This window comes from Sander vitreus, chromosome 9 (genome assembly GCF_031162955.1).
Source record: "Sander vitreus isolate 19-12246 chromosome 9, sanVit1, whole genome shotgun sequence".
In the NCBI taxonomy this organism is placed as follows: Eukaryota; Metazoa; Chordata; class Actinopteri; order Perciformes; family Percidae; genus Sander; species Sander vitreus.
In genome coordinates, this window is record NC_135863.1 from 14726981 (window position 1) to 14750829 (window position 23849).

A 23849-nucleotide genomic window follows, 5' to 3' on the forward strand; every position below is an offset into this window, starting at 1 on the left:
AAGGCTGGAAAACGCAGGTCCAGTACAATCATGTACAGCCAGAAAAGATTTTCATCAACTGGTCTGTTGACACCAGGCAATGATTTTAGATTTATACGAATACCAGACTTTCAAACTAGTGACAGGTCAATTTTGCACCATTACAGAGACTAGGGCCTGTGGTGCAGGCCTGACTCTGTGGCTGGGGGCCAACTGTCAAACTAAATGACAAAAATAAGCTTGGATCATTGTCTTATTCTTGGTGTGTACAGCCTCGCTTCCATTTATTTCCTTGGTTCATATTTTCTGCTTTTAAAGAATGTTAAATGTAGCTTTTAAAGCCCAATCAGTGTACTTTTTGTCTAGAGCTCACCCTAATATACATATTTTATTGGGAAAATAGAAAATATCGAGATAAAAGGACAGATATACTTTAAGAATAGTAGTGCAAATTACAAGTGTATGGGAGCAGCCAATGCTTTAAGCTAGGTTTATGTCATTTCCAGCGTGAAGGCTCCGCAGGTTGTCACTGCGCGTGGTCGTTGCTGGGCTTTCAATTCATTATGGTCGGCTGGGAAGACTGGCCGAGCATGTTCGTCTGTAAACATCTGTATGATTCTTCATGTACAGACCACAGGAAGACAAAAAACCTTAAATATGTGGTCAGAGAGGGACACCACACAGGGAAAAGAAAAAGGATTTTGCTGGAGAGTGTGGAAAAACATGAGAGATCACTTTGTCAAAGTTTAAAAAACAGCCTAATGGAAGAAGTGTTTCTTAACAGTGTTACAGGCAGACAGTCGTTTAGACTTTGTTGATTACAGCTGCTTATCCATGTGGAAGAGGCTGTATGTTTCCATCCACACGTTTTTATGCGAATTAAGTCCATCCATCTTCGTCCACTTATCCGGGGTCGGGTCGCGGGGGCAGCAGCTCCAGCAGGGGACCCCAAACTTCCCTTTCCCGAGCCACATTAACCAGCTCCGACTGGGGGATCCCGAGGCATTCCCAGGCCAGGTTAGAGATATAATCCCTCCACCTAGTCCTGGGTCTTCCCCGAGGCCTCCTCCCAGCTGGACGTGCCTGGAACACCTCCCTAGGGAGGCGCCCAGGGGGCATCCTTAACAGATGCCCGAACCACCTCAACTGGCTCCTTTCGACACGAAGGAGTAGCGGTTCTACTCCGAGCTCCTCACGGATGACTGAGCTTCTCACCCTATCTCTAAGGGAGACACCAGCCACCCTCCTGAGGAAACCCATTTCGGCCGCTTGTACCCTGGATCTTGTTCTTTCGGCCAGCACCGAGCCTTCATGACCATAGGTGAGGGTAGGAATGAAAACTGACCGGTAGATTGAGAGCTTTGCCTTCTGGCTCAGCTCTCTTTTCGTCACAACGGTGCGATAAATTGAATGTAATACCGCACCCGCTGCGCCGATTCTCCAATCTCCCGCTCCATTGTCCCCTCACTCGCGAACAAGACCCCAAGGTATTTAAACTCCTTCACTTGGGGTAAGGACTCATTCCCTACCTGGAGAAGGCACTCCATGGCCTCAGATTTAGAGGTGCTGATCCTCGCGAATTAAGTGATATTGAATAAAAAACGCCTTATGGAAACAGTAAAATCCGAATGAATTTCATGGATATCGACTCAAAGTTTATACATTCGGTTTCATCGGATTTTCTCTTGATCAATATACGGCTTATACGATAAACACTGATGGAAACGTTATTTGCCGAATAAATAATGAATTGCGATTAAGTTTTAGGTCATTTTATGGCTAAACAGACGCACCTGTCCGGGTCAGACCGCGCGCCCAATGCGCACTGCCGGGAGTGCCGACCCAAATGTCCCTTATCATGCAACGATCGCCTACTACAGCCTATTGACAAAATCCCTGCAGCCTTCTGCAGGGGGTCTAATCAGGACGCGAGTCCCGTCTATTGCGCCATACACCTGTGGCACAAGGTGTGCTCTATAGTTACGCAGCGAGATATCATGCGCCTTATCTACTCCAGGTAGGTATATACCTTTGCATCATCCTCGTTCGTATTGGCATTGCACACAGCGTAAACACACGGTGGTTTTGCTGACTCCAAACGTTTCGCCTACCACTCTGTACTCTGTGCATGTATCCAGTTTGTAGAGCGCAATGGCAATGCGCTTCTCGGTTGGAACCGGAGGACCATGGCTTATCTGGGTCAAGGGACGGGCCAGTAAAATTACACAACAGGTCACATCCGAAAATGCTTCAACCAAAGGGTTTCCGTGATGTGTCTCTAAACCACAACCTACCAGAACTGTTTGGAGCGCTGTCGTTCCCACACCACCGGCCGCCTCCGTTGTCGTCGGGCATTTACGTGCATCTGCATCATCATAGCAATGTGTTGATAGTGTCGTTGTTTTCTTATTATAACTTGATATGTCGCTATCAGCTGGCACATAAGCACTATTAAGACTTCTGCAATTATTACTCATATGTCGGTAGACGGCGCAATCTATTTTGTCTAGCAAAACTTTGTTCGCAAATGTTTGCTTGAATGTCGTGCGCTTCAGTGCGAAAATGAATAGAAACACCATAAAATGTCTCAAATCAATTCGATATACCGCATAACAGCATGTGACGTCATTACGCACAGGTTTTTATTCGCTTTAAAGCCGTTGGATGGAAACACACTTTCACCGGCTTTATTCGCATGTGTTTTCTTTACCGAACTTTAGATAATTAGATTGACAATTGGATGGAAACTTAGCTACTGACACTGTGTGTTTCCTAATTCATAGCCAGATGAGTCATTCACTGGGAAGAGTCAATGTTTATTCAACTGAATCCAATGACTGGAAACCTGCAAAAGGATTGGGAACAAACGGTGTGTAGCTCCTCCAAAACAATGTGCTATATGGAAGCTCATAGAATTCCGTTATGTAACAAAATGCAGCATACAGCGCATAACTTGAATGCACTCATGTAAGACACTGTGGAAGCAGCAGCATGACTCATTTCAAATACAAGGGCTTTTGTTAGAGGCTGAAAATGGCTGAGCTTTTAAGTAATCAAAAAAGATTAAAAGGGTGATGATACACATGCGGACCATTCCTCATCTTCAAGAAGCTCAAATCATTTAATTGATGTGGACCCACTGTCCAACATGAATCAGGGCAGCAGTAATGCAGTGCTAAGAATTAAAGAGGTGGGGGAAATGAACATATGACAGCGGACGTACCTCTCGGGAGCAACTCCATAATCCAGAGGCAGTGACTAATTGCGTGCTTCAGGGTATGTCAGTATTTGAGAATGCACACATTTTTTAGCCGGCAATCAGCTTTAGGGCACAGCAAAATTGGCCTCTAATAGTCTGGGGTTGTGACAATAGAGAAATTTAACAAACAGGCACTGTTTTCTGCACTGAGTTCATAAAAAAATGGTTCATGCTTTGATGCCTGGCTTTCAAAACCAGTGAGAAAAAAAAGACAGAGCCATGATTCCTCGTGGTTTTAGAAAATGACTGTACCAAGTAGGCCTTTATCATCACTTTGGTAATGACAGTGTTTTGGAACTAGATGCAATCCAGAGAGGCAATTAGAGCAGTTTAAGCGGTTTACAATCTCTATTAATGGTTTATTGTGACTATTATTGCCATTGTTCATCACCCAACCGGCACCGTCAGACACCGCCTACCAAGAGTCTGGGTCTGCCGAGGTTTCTTCCTAAAAGGGAGTTTTTCCTCGCCACTGTCGCACTAAATGCTTGCTCTTGGGGGAATTTTCTGGAATTGTTGAGCCTTTGTAAATTATAGAGTGTGGTCAAGACCTACTCTATCTGTTAAGTGTATTGAGACAACTCTTGTTATTTGATACTATAAATAAAATAAAATTGAATTAGGTCAACAGGTGCGAGCATAGCAAAGTGATAACTTCACAGTGGTGGCAGTCACGTGAGTGAAAAAAGCCAATAAATAATTACAGTGAGTACTGAATAAGCCATTAATTAACTGCGTAACCTGGCAATAAAAACATCTTAAAAATGTTTGATCTATTCAAGATGGCATTTACTGAGGCAATGACCTGCTTGTGGAGTGTTGCCTTATGCAGGGGGTGGGAGGCAACTTGTGTATTGAGCTGATTCATAGCACAGGGATAATCTCTGGTCTAATAAACCATCAGGATTCAGGCAAAGCTTCTGCCACTGATCACAGCCAACCCAGATTGACACCAGGGAATTAGACGCCCTCTCTAAAGAGACAGTCAGAGGTTTAAGTCTCTGACAGGACGGCCCTTTGGGCATGGAGGGAACATGGTAAAAATAGTGAGTGCCCCTAAGCTGTTGCCAAGGTAATTCTGTGATGAGCACCAACCCATTTAAACCACCCTCATAGTAGACCCTCATCTCCATATAGCCACTCATGATGACCTTATGCCACATAAACAATTCAGCTCTTCAGCAATCAAGTATGAGACAACAATGACTAAAAGCCAAGCTGAGTGGAACTTTAGACAGTTAGCTTCTCTGTATTCAGGTCCACATCGAGCATCTCTCAGAGTCAACATCCACAGAATTCATATTGAAATGGGGCAGGCTTGCCCCCTCAGCCTTTCGTCAGAGCCATCACAGCGGATATTTGATATTGGTGGAACAAGATATTATCAGAGCCCTCCAACGATTTGCATTTTCTTTTCTGTTTTTGTGTAGTTTAAAATGTTCTGAAGAAATAAAGCAGACACAGAGATGTTTGCAATTGTAGCCTAGAAAGAAAACTGCAAGAAATTATTCTAAAAAATGATGCATAAAAAGTACTATTCTTATGTAAACTGTTAACTATTTTAACAATGTTTTGATGATATGCTGAGAACAGAATATGTTATAAATACAAACTTCTTAGTGCACTGGTCCAAACCACGCCCATGCCCAGTTGATAATGTCCTTAATGGGCAGCTACCTGTGCAGCTGGCATCGCAGCGTACGTGATGGAGGGAAGATGGGGGAGACTGGAGGCTGGGGGAGGGAGCGCGTCATTGCCATAACTCGATTCTGATAAACATCGACCACAAATACACTTTTCAGCCTCCTTTTAAAAACTGCTACATCACATTGTACAGTTGGCAAAACTGACAGGACAGCACTACAGAAAATAGCACGTCGCGCTCTGTTTTCTATCTTAAGCTCCTCTTTTAGCACTCCTAGCATTGAAAGCTCAGGGAATCAACGAACATAATGTAATCATATAACATAAGCGACAGGCAGCGTCACGCTAATTTGGTTAATTCAAGCGATATCGTCCCACTTGCGAGCAGCTTTGAAATCAAACACACCACATAATAACACATTATCTCTGTTAGCTGGTGTACACAAAGGGAAAGTACGTTAGAAAACTTTGCCATTACTGTAGTAACCATCCGCTAATACACTGGTCGCAAGAGCGGCGTCCTACATAGTGGCCGCTGCACTGACCGCCCCCCTGTCAGGCGAAAACAAGGACGGGATGGAGGGAAAATGGCCTATTGTGTGTTTATCACAGGCGTTTGGTGATAACCCCGTTTAAAAGTAGTTATCGTACGTCTTTAAAACGATGAACTGGTGTTAAGGAGTGTGTGCGGTCCAGACCTTTGGAGAACTCCGACAGAGAGTGAATGTGAGCGGGAGAAAGTGAAGTTGTGTTAACGTTAGCTTGTTTTACCTCAGTAGAGCCGTGTCGCCTTGTCTGCTGACCACACTTTCGACCGAGGAATAGTCCACAGTTTGTCCAGCGGGCAAACAGGACGGCAGAAAGCAGCACAGGCTGAGAATTATCGCAGTAAGCCACTGACCAGAGACACAAGCATCCTGCACAGCAATCATTATGTCCATCACAGCTGTATTTTGTTGCCGCTTTCCCAAGTCTTCTTGTTGCAAAAAAGCGAGGAGTTAACGTTAGCTTAAAAAAGAAAGCCTTGACGCGAACGACGCTTTATTTCCACACTTTTCCCCCTCGGAGTCCTGTAAAGAAATGGTCCGCGGTATATTTTCCCAGGATTGTCTTGCTGGATGTAGAGCCCACTGTGCGGGGAAGTGTTCTCTCCAGTGGCTTGCACACCATCTAGTGAGGAAATGCGATGTAAAATGGGAGCAGACCTAGAAGCAGACAACCCCCAGGCTCTGATCCTGTTGCCATGCGGCCGTTTCCCGGGCAACCCGTTCCCAGTGGCTCGTGATGGAGCAGTAAAACTGGTAGGTATTGATACAACCCAGGAGCAATTAAAGATATCGACTGGAGAACCAACCCCGATTTATTCCCCATAACTAAGGAAATGAACAATCTGAGCATTTGATGGAAATCTAGCTTAATGATAGTGACGCAGGCGTATCCCATAGGAAAACTCTGAAAATGTACTATAACCATATTAGAGACAACTAATATTCAAAGGCGATTCATTTTATGTAATCATTTCAATTTGATATGAAATGTAGGCCTACAAAAGAAACACAAAATACAAAGAAGACAATGAATTATCCCTTTTGGTAAATCTTTGGACTATTAGAGTGATATTTTATTAAGCTCTATCACTCACAGACACACACACTTATAGCCATACAAAGAGAGACACATGGGACATACAAAGTTTGTTTTAGAGCAAGTAGCCCATAGCATAATGCTGCTCCAAGCCTTTTGACTTAACCTACATAATACTTAACTGACTGTACAGTAGGCCTACGGCCAGCCGTAACCATGGAAATGACATACATTTCTCTGACGTGACATGTCGTCATGCATGGCTCCTCTGAATTATTGCCGCATGGCTTGTTATGAACATAACATTAACAAAACTTTCCTGAGGATTGTTCATAGTAACAAAAGAAACTAAATCAAGCAGTCAGCATGTGTCAGTATTTCAGAGAGCATGTGCTTAAAATCGCCTCAGTTTTAAGATTTTACAAAATTATATTTTAAATTGGTACTGTAACCAGTAATCAAGCAACATATTATCCCATGTAACAATTGCATGGTGTTGTTTCAGCGTTTTTATTTGTTGCTGTATTGCTGATTTTATTTTCCAGTTTTAGGTTTATATCCTATATAAAAAGTATCCTATTCTTTTCCCCTGAATTCTATATAACACTCTCTCCCACTGAATTTTTTTTCTTTTCTTTTATTATTATTATTATTTCCCCAAGAGGATCAATATAGTTTCATGATAGCTTATCTTAAAATCGTATCGCACAGACCACAGAGCCGAGATTGTAGTCAGTGATGTTATCAAGATGCACCGTCTGGAGCTGCTCCATTGGAAATTAAATAGGGTGAGTGGCTGTGAACTCCTGTGAACGGTTTGCTTCAGTTTTTACACCAAAAATGAGTTTAAGACTATTGCCTTTGGTTTAAATCAGAAAAAAGAGTCTTGAACCTCCATGAATTCATTCTGGGTGCTGTGAGAGTGGCCTTTCCATCTATGGTTATTATGTATCTGAGGAGATACATTGCTTATCGCAGTGGTATGAGAAAGTAGGAGTTGAGAAACATTTCTATTTGCAGGCCTGGCTGTGACGGTGAGCCAAGGAGCTGGATTCCAGAGGTTACAAGGGACATTTCACTGTGTTGGAAATGAGTCAACAACCAATGTTCCATGACAAGCAGCATTAAAAGAGGGGGAGTGAAAAGTTCATCTTGTCACAAATACAATTCAAATTTGCATAACTGAAGCTCCCTCTACTACTAATAGCTGTGATAATACCATCAATACCAACACTTACACTCTGGTTTTGTGACAGTAAGACATTTTCCATCCTTCTCTTGTCAGTCACAACATTGAGTTTGTATTTTTTTTTTTTCCTGAGCCCTTCAAGTTACCTCAGAAAATGAACCTTCCCATGCATGAAAGCTATAATTACAATGCCTCCATTTAGTGATAGTGCACTGTGCAGAGGGGAAAGAAGACTGGCAGCCTCTAATATTCAACTCGTAATAACCTCAGGAATTATGAACAAGATGAAAGAGATCAGGCACTGGACTATCACGGCATCTGAGCTGTTTTGAGTAATGGATACCTCAGACATTCCTTCTAATTTCTGCAATTTGCTTTGATAGCGAGAATTAAGTGACATAAAAAATAGACAATTTTTCTCAGGACAGCATATTTCCCCAGTAGATTTATATGTATACTACTTCCCACTGTTATTGGCATCTTTAAAAACGAAGCATATAAACCCAAGAAGAATGGCCCGTGTTAGTGTGTGTTAGTGCATATTAAAACGATCTGCAGCATTAAAACTGCAGTTGTCTTAATTGTATGCTAACGATGTGGCAAAAACCACTGAAGCATATGCTGCCTTATTTTGACTGTTCTGAGTGAATGAGGAGCTTGAACCATAATGCCTCAGCAAAGAACCTTTATTGTTTTTTTCTGTTTTATTGCATGTTCTCACATTATTTTGTTTAGGTGAATTTGGGTTTACACACAACCTCAGTTCATGGGACTAATTTATTAACCTGTGTAATGCAGCCTAATGAAAGCTATTGTTTTCTAAGTGCATGGTCATTTTTCAGTAATAGGGATTTGGTTGGCTATTATGATAATGGATGACATCCTGCAGGGAATTGTGCCAATCGATCACAACAAACACCCAAATACAAATGCTGAGCAGTTCTTTTAAATGCACCCCTGCAGCCTGGGTTTGCGGGACATAAGATCCATGAGGAAAACACGTAAGGATAACTGATCTCCCATTCTAAGGATCCATGTTTTACTTACAAATATACAAATACTGTAATTTAATTAATGGAATTATTATGAAGCTTGATGTAGAACAGCCCCTCCATATCTGGCTTTGAAATTTACATTGTCATATTTTTACATAGCAAATTGGCATTAATGGCTGGTGTGATTTGTTTCTTTGACAGTCTGATTCAAGACAGCAAATCCGTATTTTTAGGTGGAAAATTACTACTTTTCTAGACTTCAGCTAAACATATATTAACGATTAATATCAACATTTCTTCACAGAAGTGAAACAAAGAGCATTGAAACCTTTCTACAACTTCTTATCGACACCCACCCCTGGTCTTGAGGTTGCACCGCAGTGACTCCCTCTCTGCACTGATGCCTCTGAAAATAAAAAGGTAAAAAGACTCCAGGGGGTCCACATTCATTTAAAAGAAAAATTAAAACACAAGACAATGTCACGCACAGAGGAGAAATAAATTATATTTTGCTGAATAAAAGAGAATAAAGTGTAAGAATTCACCTGCAACAAGATGGTGAATTGATAAACATTTGAATTATGGTGTGTGACAGATTTTAAGATTTCTGGAAGCTGTTGTACCTGTTGTTAACTGTCATATGATGGCAGAGAATTACAACAAAAAGCAGAATTAACTCCTTCACCTGCAAGTCAGAATCGACACCATCTCAACTGTGACATTGAGCTTTCAAAAGACGCTGACCTGACGTTCTAGGAACTACAAAACAAGGCAACCTCGATGTTTTTGCTTTTGCCCTGAGTTCTTCACATAAGAAATTCCATTATGTTATAGTTCAACAACTGCCACTTGTCTGAGTAGAAAGTAATGTATTACATTTCTCAAACTGTATCTTACTGTCAAACTCCAAATGCACAACATATATATAGTGGACAAAACTAATTTTGAATGAACTACAGAGTTTGATATATGTAGCCCTCCAGCAGTGATTTATTTTGAGCCTCTCCTTTCGTTGCTTTTCCTGCACTGCCCATGTGGGACAAAACCTGCAACACTCATGAGTCATAACTGATTTGTACTTTCAGACAGCCCCTACCACATTTCATACATGATGGATAGTTCAAAAAGCTCTCCCGAGTCATTAAGTATAGCAAGAAACTGATCTTTTAGCCCCAAGTGTGGCGTTTACTATAAACTTTCTCCAGGATGTGCAGCACAGCCAGACAAGTAAAATTAAAAGAGGGAGGGAGGGAAAAGTTCATCCTGCCACAAAATGTATTGAGAATAGGCAGTGCTAAGACATTACTGACATCTTTACATAGTGTAGTTTTTTCTTCTTCTTAATTCTCATGGTTTAAATGTGGAACAGCTGTCTGGAACAGTTGAGTGGCCAGTTGGCTGGATGCAGAGTGGTCCGTGGTGTATCAAATATGCTTTAGGCTACATAATAATGAGACTCTGGAAACCAACAGCCGCGAAAACCACACATGAAACCATCATAAAACTAAACTGATAATTTACTGATCCAAAGCAGTCAGATGAGTTATTTATAAGAACACTGTACAAGAATTTGTACTTACACTTGTAATTTCATTAGTCTTAAATAAACAAGAACCACTTTATAATATATAACTGTAAGGCACACAAAAATCCTGATGTGATGGAATTATGAAATTACTTGTATGGATTAATAGGCAGTCAAATAAAATAGGCTAAATGTGGTGGTAAAAAGGGGGTGGTAAAATATGAAACATTGCCAAAGGGCTCTTTCATTTATTTTATTTTAAGATGACACTTACAAGAAACCTTAAGGGGCAGGTCCACCATGTTGATTGATTGTTCCAGAGACTTCGACCGAAGCCATCAAGTCAGACCAAAGACTTAATGTAAAGACTGCTGTTAGTCAGAAGCGTTGTTTATAGCTGCAATTTTTAGCCACTTGCGTAGGGCAGTAGAGAAATCTGAAAACACAACACATATTGTCACCCTATAAAGTTGTCATGGTAAAACGTATGAGCAAACACCTGCCTATTTACACATACAGCAAACAAGAAGACATGGGCTACGCGAATGTCCAATATGTCCAAAGTCCAATATTTGCTCTCCTTTTAGCTCCATTTTAAGTCTCCACCAACTCCTGAAATAATAATCTGACATTTTCTTTCTTCTTATGCTCACCAGCTAGTCTCTTACTTTGACCATCTGCCCTTTGGTGCTGGGCAGGTAGTGTACAGTGGAGTTTTGTTTTGTTGTTGCTCCAAACAGCTGCCTACTACAGCTGGAAACAAGGTTGACGAGAGTGGATTTTGATCCAAAATACACTGAAAGCCTCCCTAAAGCTGACATGCGCTGCAAAATTGGGTGGTAATTCTGTGAAGGTTCGTCACTACAAGCCTCTTTTACATTACACATACTGTATTAATTTGATACATTGTTACTGTAAAAAATATTGATAAGCGCAGCTTAAAAATTAGGCATGGCATGATGACTGAGTGGTGGAGATCGAAATAATGATGTTATACAAAGAATCTATTTTTTCTATATAATTGTCACCTTTACTCCTCAGTAGACAAACACTTTGATGTTTTATTCATAATGTCTCACTGAATTTATTGTAATGAGCATATTTCCTTGTTTGCATAGCAGTGTAAACCATCTAAGAACCTCACTGTGTGGGAAAGAAAGTGTAACGCTGCCTTCCTGCTATCTAGGTTTTCTTTTTTAAGTTCTGCTCGAACACCAGCCACAGGCAAAGCAGCAGCTCCTGTTTGTTTTCTTTGATTGTGTAAGTTAGCACGGCAAAGCCCCCCACTGTATGTACCAACAACTTTGTTACACAGGGTAAATGTTTAGTGTCTTTGCCAAGAGTAAACGATTTGAACCGCTGTTTCTTCAAAGAAACCTTAGTACAAGTACAAGTCATGATAAAATCAGTTGCAATATTCCCTGTGTTGAACACAAGGTATTTAACACAATGTTGATACAAAGGGTCCATATTGTAACAAACCAGTTTTGCTGTTTGATTTATGTCCTGGTGAAAAACACAAATCTTGTTGTCAGTTATAAAGCTGCTTTGAGCAGAATGAGTAGATAGAAAAGTCTCTTATACAGAACAACGTGTTATCTAAGCAATGACCAAGAAAGTGCACAAGTTGTGCTTTGTTGGTTGCTGTTCTTCAGTATTTCTGAATTGATTTCCACAAACTTGGAGAGCACTTATGTGGTGATGACTGTTTTATAAAAGATGTGATAACTTAGAATATTCTTTACTGTTGTTATTCTGCCAGGGTACTCTGCACTACTTGTATTGTTCCTTTTGTGCTACCATCATAGTCATAATCACAAGTCCTTTCAGGTACTCTCAGTAAGCATCTAGGCTGGAAGCATGGTGCATCTTATGAATAATCAGAAAGAGGGTTTATATAATCGTTGACTGTATCACTTTTTTTGTCGTTACTGTTAACTAGTTTTGAAACCTTTTCTTGCTGATGGATGACGATAACACCGCTGTGTGTCTGCAAGAAGTTAGATCTTCAGTGTCAAGAAAACGCATAACAATACTGAGCCAAATTTCATATGTGATCATGAAAATCAGGGATGGACAAAAGTTAGCATAAGCCGCATTTAATACCAAACCTGATCCTTTTTATGCATATTTGTACCCTGTAAGTTGCAGCTCAGAAGCATGCAAGTAGCAAGGGTTGGGCACCGGAGCTGATTTGATTGTCACTCACCAGGCTTTAATCTTCATTCTTTATTATCATTTGATATCATCTTTTTAACCCATCCCTGCACTTGTCTATGAGCATAACAAGCACCATCACAATCACCTTCATTGATGCTTTCGGCTCCAGCTGAGGTTTCTTTGACAAGAGCTTGTTGAGCCTTGAGGCAGTGTTAATATTGCACACAAACCTAGCAGCAGTTGTTTCTTTTATGGAAAAAAAAGTTCTCATCAAAACAGTTTTCCCCTCTTTATTGCTACCTGATACTTCTGCTTAGATTTTTTTGGACTTCGCTCAAAGTTCCTGGTGCAGTGGTGAACAATATGAGCCTGAAGTTAAATACGAATATCACGTTTAGTACACCACTAAACTCTCACAGAGACAGAAATGGTTGATTTACTGTAACAAAAGGGAGGGTGTCTTTCAAAGTTAACTTTCTTAGAATAAATGTGCTACAGTAATCGTACATTTGCCCCTTTTTAGTGACAAGGCTGTCAATAAATTTTCAATTTGTTGTGAAGATTTCTGAAGATAAATGTACACTGTAAAGAATTTTCCTGTAAAAAAAACAGTAAAGAACTGGCAGCAAGGTTGCCATTATATTACTGTAAACTTAACATTCTCTTAGTTTATTGGTGTTTTAAGCCCCCAACGTCTCCTTCCAGGCAGCGCTGCCTGGAAAGGCACTAGGATTAGGCAATGGTTATGGTTATGGTTAGGGTTGAGGTTAGGGATAGGTGCCTTGAAGTTAACGGTTGCAGCGCTGCCTTGAAGTCGATTAGGCAATGGTTATGGTTAGGGTTAGGGTTAAAGGACAATTCCGGCGCAAAATGAACCTAGGGGTTAATAACAGATGTGTACCCACTTGATCGCTCTCTGGGATATGTTTTCATGCTAATCGAATGTGTTTGTAACTTGAAAGAAGCTAGCGCGGACCGCTGATTAGCTTACAACACTAGTATTCGGGGCACAGGGAAAGTAAAAACAAATCGCTATTTTGTACCACTAAAAAGGCTCAAAATATCACCAAACTTCAACGGTAGCATAATGAGGGTCCCTAAATGTTAACCGAAGCATTGAGAACTTTGTAAGTGTACAGACAGTTTATTGAAAAGACAGAATATAGAGACACTCACGTTCATGTTTACATGCAGCCGCCGTCTTAAAAAACAGTCATGACTTACAGCTGGCGTTGCAAACTAAAATCAAAAGCAATTTGCTCAATATATCTGAAATAATCGCACCGATGTAAAACATAACTTGTCTAGTACACTTACTCGGTGGATAACTGTCCATCTGGTCCCTCCAGTCTGGGTCGCTGTCTCCAATTTATTTTCGGGACATGGAAAAAAGTTTCAAGTACAGCCCTGTTTATCAGAGAGGGGAAATCTTCAGACTGTACAAAACACTGCGTCTCTTGGGTGTCACGACGCAACAGGTCCCACTCCGTGCAACACAGGCACTCCTGTTTGGTAGCCATAGCTTCATAATGTCCGCAGGTACACCACCAGTTTCCCGAAGTACGAGGCTGTGTTGCAGCATTGACTACCGTTAGCTCTCTCTCTCTCGTAGCCCTTTCACGGAGCTCCTGCACCTCTTCGTTCAATAAACTGTCTGTACACTTACAATGTTCTCAATGCTTCGGTTAACATGTAGGGTGCCTCATTATGCTACTGTTAAAGGTTGGTGATATTTTCAGCCGTTTTAGTGGTATAAATAGCGTTTTGTTTTTACTTTCCCAGTGCCCCAAATACTAGCGTTGTAAGCTAATCAGCAGTCCGCACTAGCTTCTTTCAAGCTACAAACACATTTGATTAGCATGAAAACATGTCCCAGAGAGCGATCGAGTGGGTACACATCTGTTATTAACCCCGACATTCGTTTTGCGCCGGAATTAGGTGCCTTGAAGTCAACGGTTGGGGGCTTAAAACACCATCGAGCATTCTCTTACTGTCACTAAAATTTACGGTTTTGTACTGTTAATGCAAAATACAGTGTGAACTGTTTTTTTGATTGCTTTCACAGTATTCTACAGTTAACTAAAGTTAAAACGATATTATATAGCTGCTTTTTTCCTTTTTCTTTTACGGTAACTTAGTTGACTGATCTCTTTATTTATTTTTTGTTTTTTAGCCTAATAAACTTATTTTAACCAAAATGAATACTAATTTAGCAGATTATACACAGAATTAGACACAACATATGATTAAAGAAACGTTTGTTAAGACAAAGGCTATAAAAGACTTTACTGGTTGTTACTTTTCCCAAATTCTCTGTCTATAGCTCTGTGAAGAATAGAGCTATTATGGATTTTCCAATCATATAATTACAGTGTGAGAGCTTTTCATTGCACTTGACTTTTTATTGTGATATAAAGTTGGAAACTTCACATGTAGAACAATTGCATGTTAAACAATTGCTAACAAAAACCTGAGACAGAGACTTCTCTCTCAAAATGCCAAAAAGTATGTCCAAGTATTGGAAGATGGCAAGGGAGTGGGTTAGTGGATGACTGATGGCGCACTGGAAGACACCATGTTCTATCAATCCAGCCTCGGTAGCCCTCGGACTGCATGTGAGACAGACAAAGAGAGATACGAGTTCCAAAATAGATTGCAACTTCTCAAATACAAAATCAGCACTCCCCTTTTTTCCGCTTATCACAATGAATGTGGAGCATAAAAATACAAAATATATCCCAAGCCTTCACTAACCCTTCAGACAGTCAAATTAGCCATAGTTAGCCTAGAACATCCAAACAGTTGTACAGTTTCCGAAACAGAACACAAATAACACAGACTTCCACAGACTGTAAAAGGTAATTATGCTTCATGAATTCACTGGCAAAATACATGTGTCCACACATTAACTTAGAAATTTAAAAATTAAAATGACCTCCTTGTGTTGTCTGATTAGGCAATCATCTCTGAAATTCCAGCTAGCTGCTGAATCCTTCTATTATGACATGCACATATGTGTTCAGTATGCAAACAAACTGGAAACATCACTGATAGACTTTGCATCGCTTTATGAATTAAATTAAAATGCTACTCACCAAATAATTAGTAAGATGGGGATGAATGAAGAAAAGAACAAATCCAGCTTCACATGTGCAGTTCAGGTGAAGTTGCTCTTACCAAAATGCAAAAAATACTGCATACTGTTAACTTAGATACTTTGGACGCTTGACTAGCAGTAAAGTGCTGTATTTTATGAATACATTATAGTTCTGTTAAAAAAAAACTGTCAATAGAATGTTATTTAACAGATTCTCTTTTGTATCAACAATAAAATGTTGTATTTAACAATAACAGGTGAAATCCTGCTGTAAATTAACAGCAATTATTTACAGTGTAGGCATAACCAAAAACCATAGAAATTCACTGTGAAGAAACTCATATGCAAATCATAGCAATAAAGTAAATGCTTATATCCATATATCCATTTTCCAGCATCCACCATAACCTGTAAATGCCATAAGTTAATAAGTTGTTATTCACCTTGAAATTACTAAAACATGTTTTTGTATGTAATTTACAACACAAACATTGAGTGTAGGTGTTGTAAGTTACATCTTGTGCATTAAAAGAGCTTGTCACCAACAAATCTAATTAGTTAGGAATTAATCTTAATGCCTAGATAGATGTGACCTTTTAAAAGATATTCCAAACAAGAACCAAGGTTATTAAAGATAATCACTTAATATTGAACCATTTTGTAAAGGGGGCTACAAGCTTAAGGTGGAATCACTAACCAGCTAAGGGCAAAACGGTTGTCTTAAGCTCTTCAATGTCTTTATTACATAGATAATGTTATTACGATGATGAGGACAAAATCTATACTTTCAAAACCATCAGAACAAAATAATATTAATAGTGGTAATAATCTCAATGGAACTCAGTTTTATCTGTGATTATTCCAATGAAAAATGACAGTGATAAGAGCGGCTAAATTGGAATCCAGCATGTGCACTGTGTAAAATGAGGGTGAGAAAATATTATCACCAAAAGGTGATTTTTCTCATTCAATACCAGACAGCAAAAGATATCTCTTGCATAATAGAGCTCAGGGTTAATCTGGTAATGTAGCATGTCTGGTGTTGAAATGTATATTTTTAAGAGATTGTAATTTTCCATTAGATTCAAATAATGACCAAAATTTAGCAGGAGCTTAATTTAGATCTAATCCTTGATGATTGTAACATACAAATGTACACTTCAGAGCCCAATGACTGGTTCCACAATTCACCCAGCCTTCAGTCTCACCCCTTTCAATGTGGACCTCGAAAAATGCATTGGTTACAATGAGAAAGCGTTGAGCGATTGTTCTTTTGGGTACTACAAAAGCATGACCTTCACAACAGAAGATGGGAAGTTAATTTTACATCTCATTGAGAGTTCAGTTTTAGAGCTGTGCAGCTCCCCTGCAGACAGCTGTCACGGAAAACTGGGATCTTCATAGCAGGGTTTTAATCTGTCTGACCTTCTGGCACAGAGAAATAGATTACCTACCACACCTCTAGAGCCTCCGCTCTAACTACCTGCGTTGCCCTATGCATACCAAAGAGGACATCAGTGTACATCATTACAAGGTATTTTGTATTTTATCAATATGAGAAACAACAAGGTCCATCTGTGTTCTTCAAAAACAAGTCCATTTGATTTTGGATGAGCTTGTGGGCTTTTGTGTCTGAACAATTGCTAATCATATCAAAATAAGCAGAGGAACTCCTCGTGTGTTCTTTTGAAAATAGGGGTATGGCTACACGACACGTAATACAGAGTTACTTACTGTGTGGGTTTATCTCTTGCTTTTTTTTACATATTTCATCACAGAAAGATAGTTTTCTTTATCAGGAATTCAGCGGACATGTATTAATAAATGTCCAATTAATAGCTATACAGGCACCAAATAATATTTCAGTGCATTATAACTTATATTATTATAACAGCTTCTATAGATAATAAACAACCAAATATGCAGTCTAGTGTGATGAACAAAAAGTCTATTATTGAGTATCACCTTGTGGACCCCGAATAACAAAGGATTATCAGCTTCCTGCTCATGAACAGATGAATGAGTGTTGAGGGGAATAGGGAAAGAACAAATTATATCTGCTCAAGAAACAACAGCTAATGCTTTGACTTTTTTTTCTCTCTTTCTCCTGCCCAGTGTACCTCGCAAATTCATCCTTAGGAGAACAGGGAATGTGTTGTATTGTACCTCGAATTGGCTAGATTGAAAGATTCAGCAATACATAATGAGAAGTGATATGCCAAAGCTTTGCAAGAGATGAAAAGCCTGAGGGTATCATGAATGTTCTAAAATGTGCAGAGTAGTCTCCAGATTGGATGAGCCTTATATTCACGGCAAGCGTATAAAATCCAATTTATTTGACTGCTACCAGCCCCCATGTGTGCTTTATTGGAAGGCTGACCCTGACTTGACCAAAGACAAACAAAACTACTGTATATTGTTCACCTCTTGCATCTAAATATAAAGAAGAATGGAACAAGCCATTACAGTTTTATTCCTCCTATAGAGCAAACCCTGTCTTTTTATACCCCCTGTGTTTACCCTTTACTTGAGGGTGATGTAATTCCTCAGGCTATTTTCCAGCAAAACAGAGATAGATAAACCAAGGACATTGAAATACAACAACATGAATAAGTTTCCCAACTGGAGAGATTCAAGCGATTTTGATACCAGCTTTGCTCTGTGGTCACAAATGTAGTTTTCACGTTGTTTTGACTCTGGCAAAAGCTTGAGTTCCTTTTTCATTTCCCCACGGTTGACAACCCCAGCAACCCTCAGCGGGATGGTGAAGATAGAGGTGAACGTGTCAGTGTGAAATGAAATGCTCTCTATCTCCTGAGGGAGGTCCCTGCTCTATGTGGCCCGCCACTCAAGGAGAAATAACATTGCGCTGTACACGGATTTGTGAGGCAACCGGTGTGAAAACATGGACATTTGACTGTAACGTGAAATTGTGTCAGTGCGCTGGGAAAAGATTGGTGATAACCTGCTCAAGTGTAGTTAACTAATCGTTCCATTAAGAGCTTCAAGATATTTTTATTCACTGAGTGATAGATGCTTCAAAATTTTACCTGTCACATGGCCCTGTATAACAAGGCACTAACACTTTCAGGGGAAGGGTTACTATTACTGACTTACTGCTGCTACACCCGTCAAACTTTTCACTTGTGCAGATTATAATGATTACAAATATAATGGAAAGTAGCAGCGCGTACAGCTCCAAAACTTGAAGTGTATCAGGAGCATGGAAGTGGCAAAGATCAAATAAGACTAGTTAGCCTCTCTGTGAGTGTCAGTATTTTGTTTCTACAATGATTAAAATGGACATTTGACCACTCAAAATGCATAATAATTTTTGAAAGACAGAGTCCTTGATTTCAACAAACAAAGGCAGACAATGACGATGAATTTAGCAGGGTAATTTGGCTGACAGATTAAAATCAGCTGTAGTTAGCTAGCTAATTATGCTGACATTAGGTCCACAAGTTGGTTAAAAACATCATCACCAGCTGACTTTTGAACGTTTCCAGATTACTTGATTTAATGTGCCCATATTATGAAAAAATCACTTTTTCTGGGATTTGGGGTGTTATTTTGTGTCTCTGGTGCTTCCACACGCATACAAACTTTGAAAAAAAAAACATCCATGCTGTTTTGAGTGAAATACGGGTTTCTGAATGTGTCCACTCGTTATGCCACTGTGTCCATCATAAGATCAACGGGAACCTGTGGTTAACTGTCTTTTCGGAGTTAAACTCCACAAGCGTGTCCTGCGGCTGGCCGGCCGTCTCACACACACACACACACACACACACACACACACACACACACACACACACACACACACACACATGTCCACAGCGCAGCAGACAAAGGCGGGGGAGAGAGAGATACTCGTTTCTCTTCGGGAGACTTGTTTAAATTATGAAAAATATGCTATATACATTAGATTTAGTATTTAGTTCATACTTTTTTTTGGTGTATTTGTTTTCTGATTTTAATGCTATAAAGACCGTTGCCGTGCTTGCATCACTCCCTTAGCCCTCCTACCAGTCCCTATGGCCACTTGGCCAGTGCGAATGCAATTGGAAAAAACGGTTTTGGGGGAGAGTAGTTAGTAGATCTGTTTAGAAGTGGACTTTTCCTATAACTACGTTCCTGTCACTACTTGGTCGGAAAGCGGCTAAACGTTAGCCTAACTGTTGCCTACTTGCCTTGCTGGTGTGAGGGGGTGGCTACGGGAGGACTTGATGGGGAGAGGGTGGCCGAGCAGCATGGTAACTCGTCACTTGTAACCGCGTTACTTAAAATGGCAGGAGTTTCCTCCTCCTGCTCCTTGGAGCGTTTCTTGCTGAATTTAAATGAAAACAAGCTGCTTTGCTTTGCTTTGCGTTTCATATTAGCTAATAGCTACCATCTGTGTCTGTCTCATTGAGCTTGCTTGAAAAGCTTGCGCGCCAACGTCATTCATTTCATTGGATCACTTGCTGGTGACGATGCAGCCTGTGGGCAGGCTTAAGAGTCCACACGTGGGGTAGAAGCCGCTGATTGGCTGAGAAGCTTTCACTCAAAGCTTTTCTCGGGCTGCTTATTGGATGAACTGCTAGAATGAAAATCACTCACTACTCACTATAGGCCTGGGTCAAAATGGGCAAGCCCGGACCTAAAATGGGTGGGCCCAGGCCCACCCGGGCCCAATGGTAGCGCCGCGGGTGGCTACAACAAACACAAATTCACCCTAATCTACAAAATAAATTGTATAGAACTACTTACATGTCCCTGTTCTGCAGGTATTCCACACAAAGTTGGAAGTGCACCCTCATTTAGAAGAAGGCTCCCGGCTAATCCTGCCTTGTACACGCTGAAGTTGCACAAACACCTAGCTAGCTCATGTAATCCTTACCTAGCTACTGGGCATGTGCGACTGACAACAGAGATGTTACAGAAGTTGCAAGGTCTCACTCTGTAGCTAAAACAGAGACCTGACAGGGTGAAAAGAGGAGCTGCAGCAATGTACAGTACAACAAAAATATGGTGTTTTTTGAAAATTAAACCATGTAAACCTATTCTGATACAATCTCAAATTACAATTATGAACCTGAAAATTAGGATAATAAGGCCACTTTAAAGAACGAGTACCCAAAAGATGTCACCGTCTGTACGGCTTGAAATACCACATGCATATGCATGGTAGTGCACGTAAAATTTGAGCTGTGCACGTTATTCTCAGCTCTACATGCACTGGTGCATGCAACTGCTCTGAGTGAGTGTAAATGGTCTGTCTCTATGTGTAAGCCCTGTGATAGTTTGGCGACCTGTCTAGGGTGTACCACACCTCTCGCCCAATGTCAGCTGAGATGGTCTCAGCCCCCCTGCAAGCCTGAATAGGATAAGCGGTTGTACAGTAGATAATGGATGGATGGATATTAAATAAGTCTTGTTGAATATGTGATGTCAGCAAAAAAAAGTCCTAATATGATAAAACACACATTTTACTGTACAGGGAAAGTCAGCTCAAGTGATATTATATAAATGTCCTCATTTTTAAACTCTTATGAATCAAATGAATAAATGTGTTCCTTCAGAGGTTTGCTGACATGTTCAATGTCATTCTGTTCAGAACGACCCTGGTTATGACCATATAGGCTTACATACTTTCCAATTTGAACTGTCCTTCAGAGGTTTGCTGAAATTTTCCTCTTGAGTCCTCTTCAGAATGACCCCAGACTATGACTATGTCAGATTTGAAGTAATTTTACAATCTCACTCTAAAATAAATTGAAAAGTTGGCCATGGTGAAAAGTATTTCAAAGGTCCTGCCAATGTGTGTATGTGGTATTTTTTTTTAAATAAATTGTAATGTTTTAGTCTGTGTCAGCTGATAGTGTGTGTAGTTAGCCTGATGAGAGGGTTAGACTGAGAAATGACACATGATGGGGCCAACACTAGCAGGCCCGGCTCCGGAATGCGTAACGACACAACGCGGCTGGGTGAGTCAGTTCAACACAGCACAACCCCTCTTAGGTAGGAAAGTATACACTCATCCAGGCCAGCTAAGTCTCATTCTCACATTAAAACACAACACGCAGGGATAGGAGACAATACCATTAATGTTACGAGCTAGGTTAGCCATTAGTAGCTGTGTGGCTTTGTTATATGAGCCCAGGTTAGCTTAGCATTGTAACATCAATTATCTGAAATTAACCATGAACCTGAAATACAACACTTACTAAGTATTAAGTAGATGCCACTATTGCCACTTTGCCAGGTTTCAAACTGAAGATACTCTGGGCCAGATGTACGTACATACAGCAAAAGTAGCGATATCAGCGCCGTGGCCAACCCGCAGAAAGCGCACGCTGTGATACATCAGCTTACGTCGTATTTACCAAACCTGCAGTTCATCGGGTAATCAGCGCCTTTCTCCGCCCACTATACCGTAAATTGCGCGCATTTAAAAGCGCAATTGAATGGGCGATGTCAAAGAAATCCTGCTTGATGCGTGTTATTTCGGCATTAGTGGTGGGTAAATGTATGTATTGACTAGTGCTGCTGAGTGCAGACTGCGATATTTTGAAATAATTCTGATGCCAATGTTTCTAATGTAGCAAGGAGTTTAACAACTGCTGGAATGGAATGTGAACGCTGAGTTGGAGATTCAATGTCATCTTTGATTTCTTCCAGTAACTGTAATATTGCATGACTGCTTAATCTGTAACGCTTAATGATTTCGTGTTCACTCAACTGAAAAAGTGTGATCCTTGTGGCAAAAATATTTTCAGCTCGTCTCCTTGACCAATGTCTCCGTCTTGCTTGGATTACTGCTGCCGTTTCACCAGGAGGCATATGCGAGGAAACCCGCTTGCGGCCGTTTTACACCTGCTTTTAACAGGTGGAGAATTTTCACCGCAAAATAGAGGCGCGCTTTCACAGGCGTTTTTTGTACATACCGCGGAATACATAATTAGATGCACTTTACGCTTCCCCTCCCATCTCTTTATGGGAAACTCCCACATTCCCCTTCACCCTCCAATGATTGCATATGCATGACACGGAAAAGCGCAATTTGTCATTTTCAGCACCCACGGCAGGCAGTCTGTGCTCAGTGCGGCCTGTTTGTACATACCTCGCGATGCTTTTACGTGCACGTTGCAAAACAAATATGCCTGAAGTGGGTACAAAAGCATTAGTACATCTGGCCCTCTGTATTCTGAAAACAGTCAAGAGCCCCAATTTCCTTCCTCAACTGGACAGTTAGTTTTGTAGTCTGACCACACACACATTACTGCTGAAATGAGGAACGTCCTTATCTGAATGCTCACGCTGCTTCTTGGTACCTTTATTTCAAGTCTCTCTCTCCTTACTGTCAGCTTTTTTTGTTGCCTGAGGCAATTATCTCTTTAATTGAACCTGTTCAGTGTTTAATTGGACATATTTTCCTCATCATAAAACATTATTCGCAATTTAATACATATTTTTGAACACTTTCAGGCACATAAAGCCACCCTTACAATTACTCCACCACCAGCCTGAAATTGTAGCAGAAGCATAATGAAACTGTTCTGATGGGTTTGAAATAATAAAAAAATAAAATACTTTTATGGAAGTATCTGTTGTTGCCAGTTTTAATGAGGACAAATTCTAAGGTTATTTCATGTCCATCAATTGCAAGTGGTACTTTCTCTGAAAAAAAAGCCCTTAACAGAAAGTTTTAAAGAGTCCATTCAGAATCAGTCAGTATCATGAAATGTCCAGCAATAATATGGAACAACCTGGTCCAGAAAATAATGCAATGATTATTGATTCTCTACAATAAAATATTCTTTTCACAGAAAGGTCCAAGGTCAGCTCAGCTATAGAACAGCTACTCTGGAGGTGATTCAGCATCTTTAACCTGGAGCTTTTTTCACCTCTCTCACCAAAACATCCTGCTGCCCGAGGTAAACATGCCATTTAATACTGAAATTGTGAGTTGAAATCCCACTTTGACCTTTGTCAAGTATCCCATCCATGTATGTACCCTCTCTGCGTCTGTCCATAGACATAAACATTATCTTTCATTTTAATGAAAAGGTCTGAACTTTAGCTGGATTTGTGTGTTCAACTGTTGTTACAACTGTTAGAGTGCAAATTACCAGCCAGGAAGTGTGTGAGCACACAAGTTAATAATTATGTTTATTATGTATGTCATTAGCTACAGGGATGTTGTTACCCACATTAGTGTTTCATTAATTTACTTTTATGATCAAAGAAAAACAAAAGCAGTGGCAGCTTAGTTTCAAGCAAAAAAAAAAAAACTTTGATTGTCAGTAAAAAAAAAAAAAAATCAATGACCAAACAACATTTAATCACAGAGATTAAATAGAGATGAAAGAAGAAAAAAAAGTGAAAAATTAGATTACCAAAGCCACCATTAATTGTACACTGCAGCAGCAACA

General features: G+C 40.2%; 1 protein-coding gene across 2 annotated transcripts in view; it reads right to left on the minus strand.

Annotated features, from left to right (window-relative positions):
- The window catches only part of negr1 (neuronal growth regulator 1), a 162695-nt gene extending 156645 nt beyond the window's left edge, over positions 1-6050 (minus strand). For both annotated transcript variants that reach the window (XM_078258841.1, XM_078258840.1), the window contains exon 1: positions 5654-6050. In XM_078258841.1, the coding sequence (XP_078114967.1) occupies positions 5654-5823 (170 nt within the window). In that variant the 5' untranslated portion in view covers positions 5824-6050. The remainder of the gene's footprint in view (positions 1-5653) is intronic.
- Between the last annotated feature and the right edge of the window lie 17799 nt (positions 6051-23849).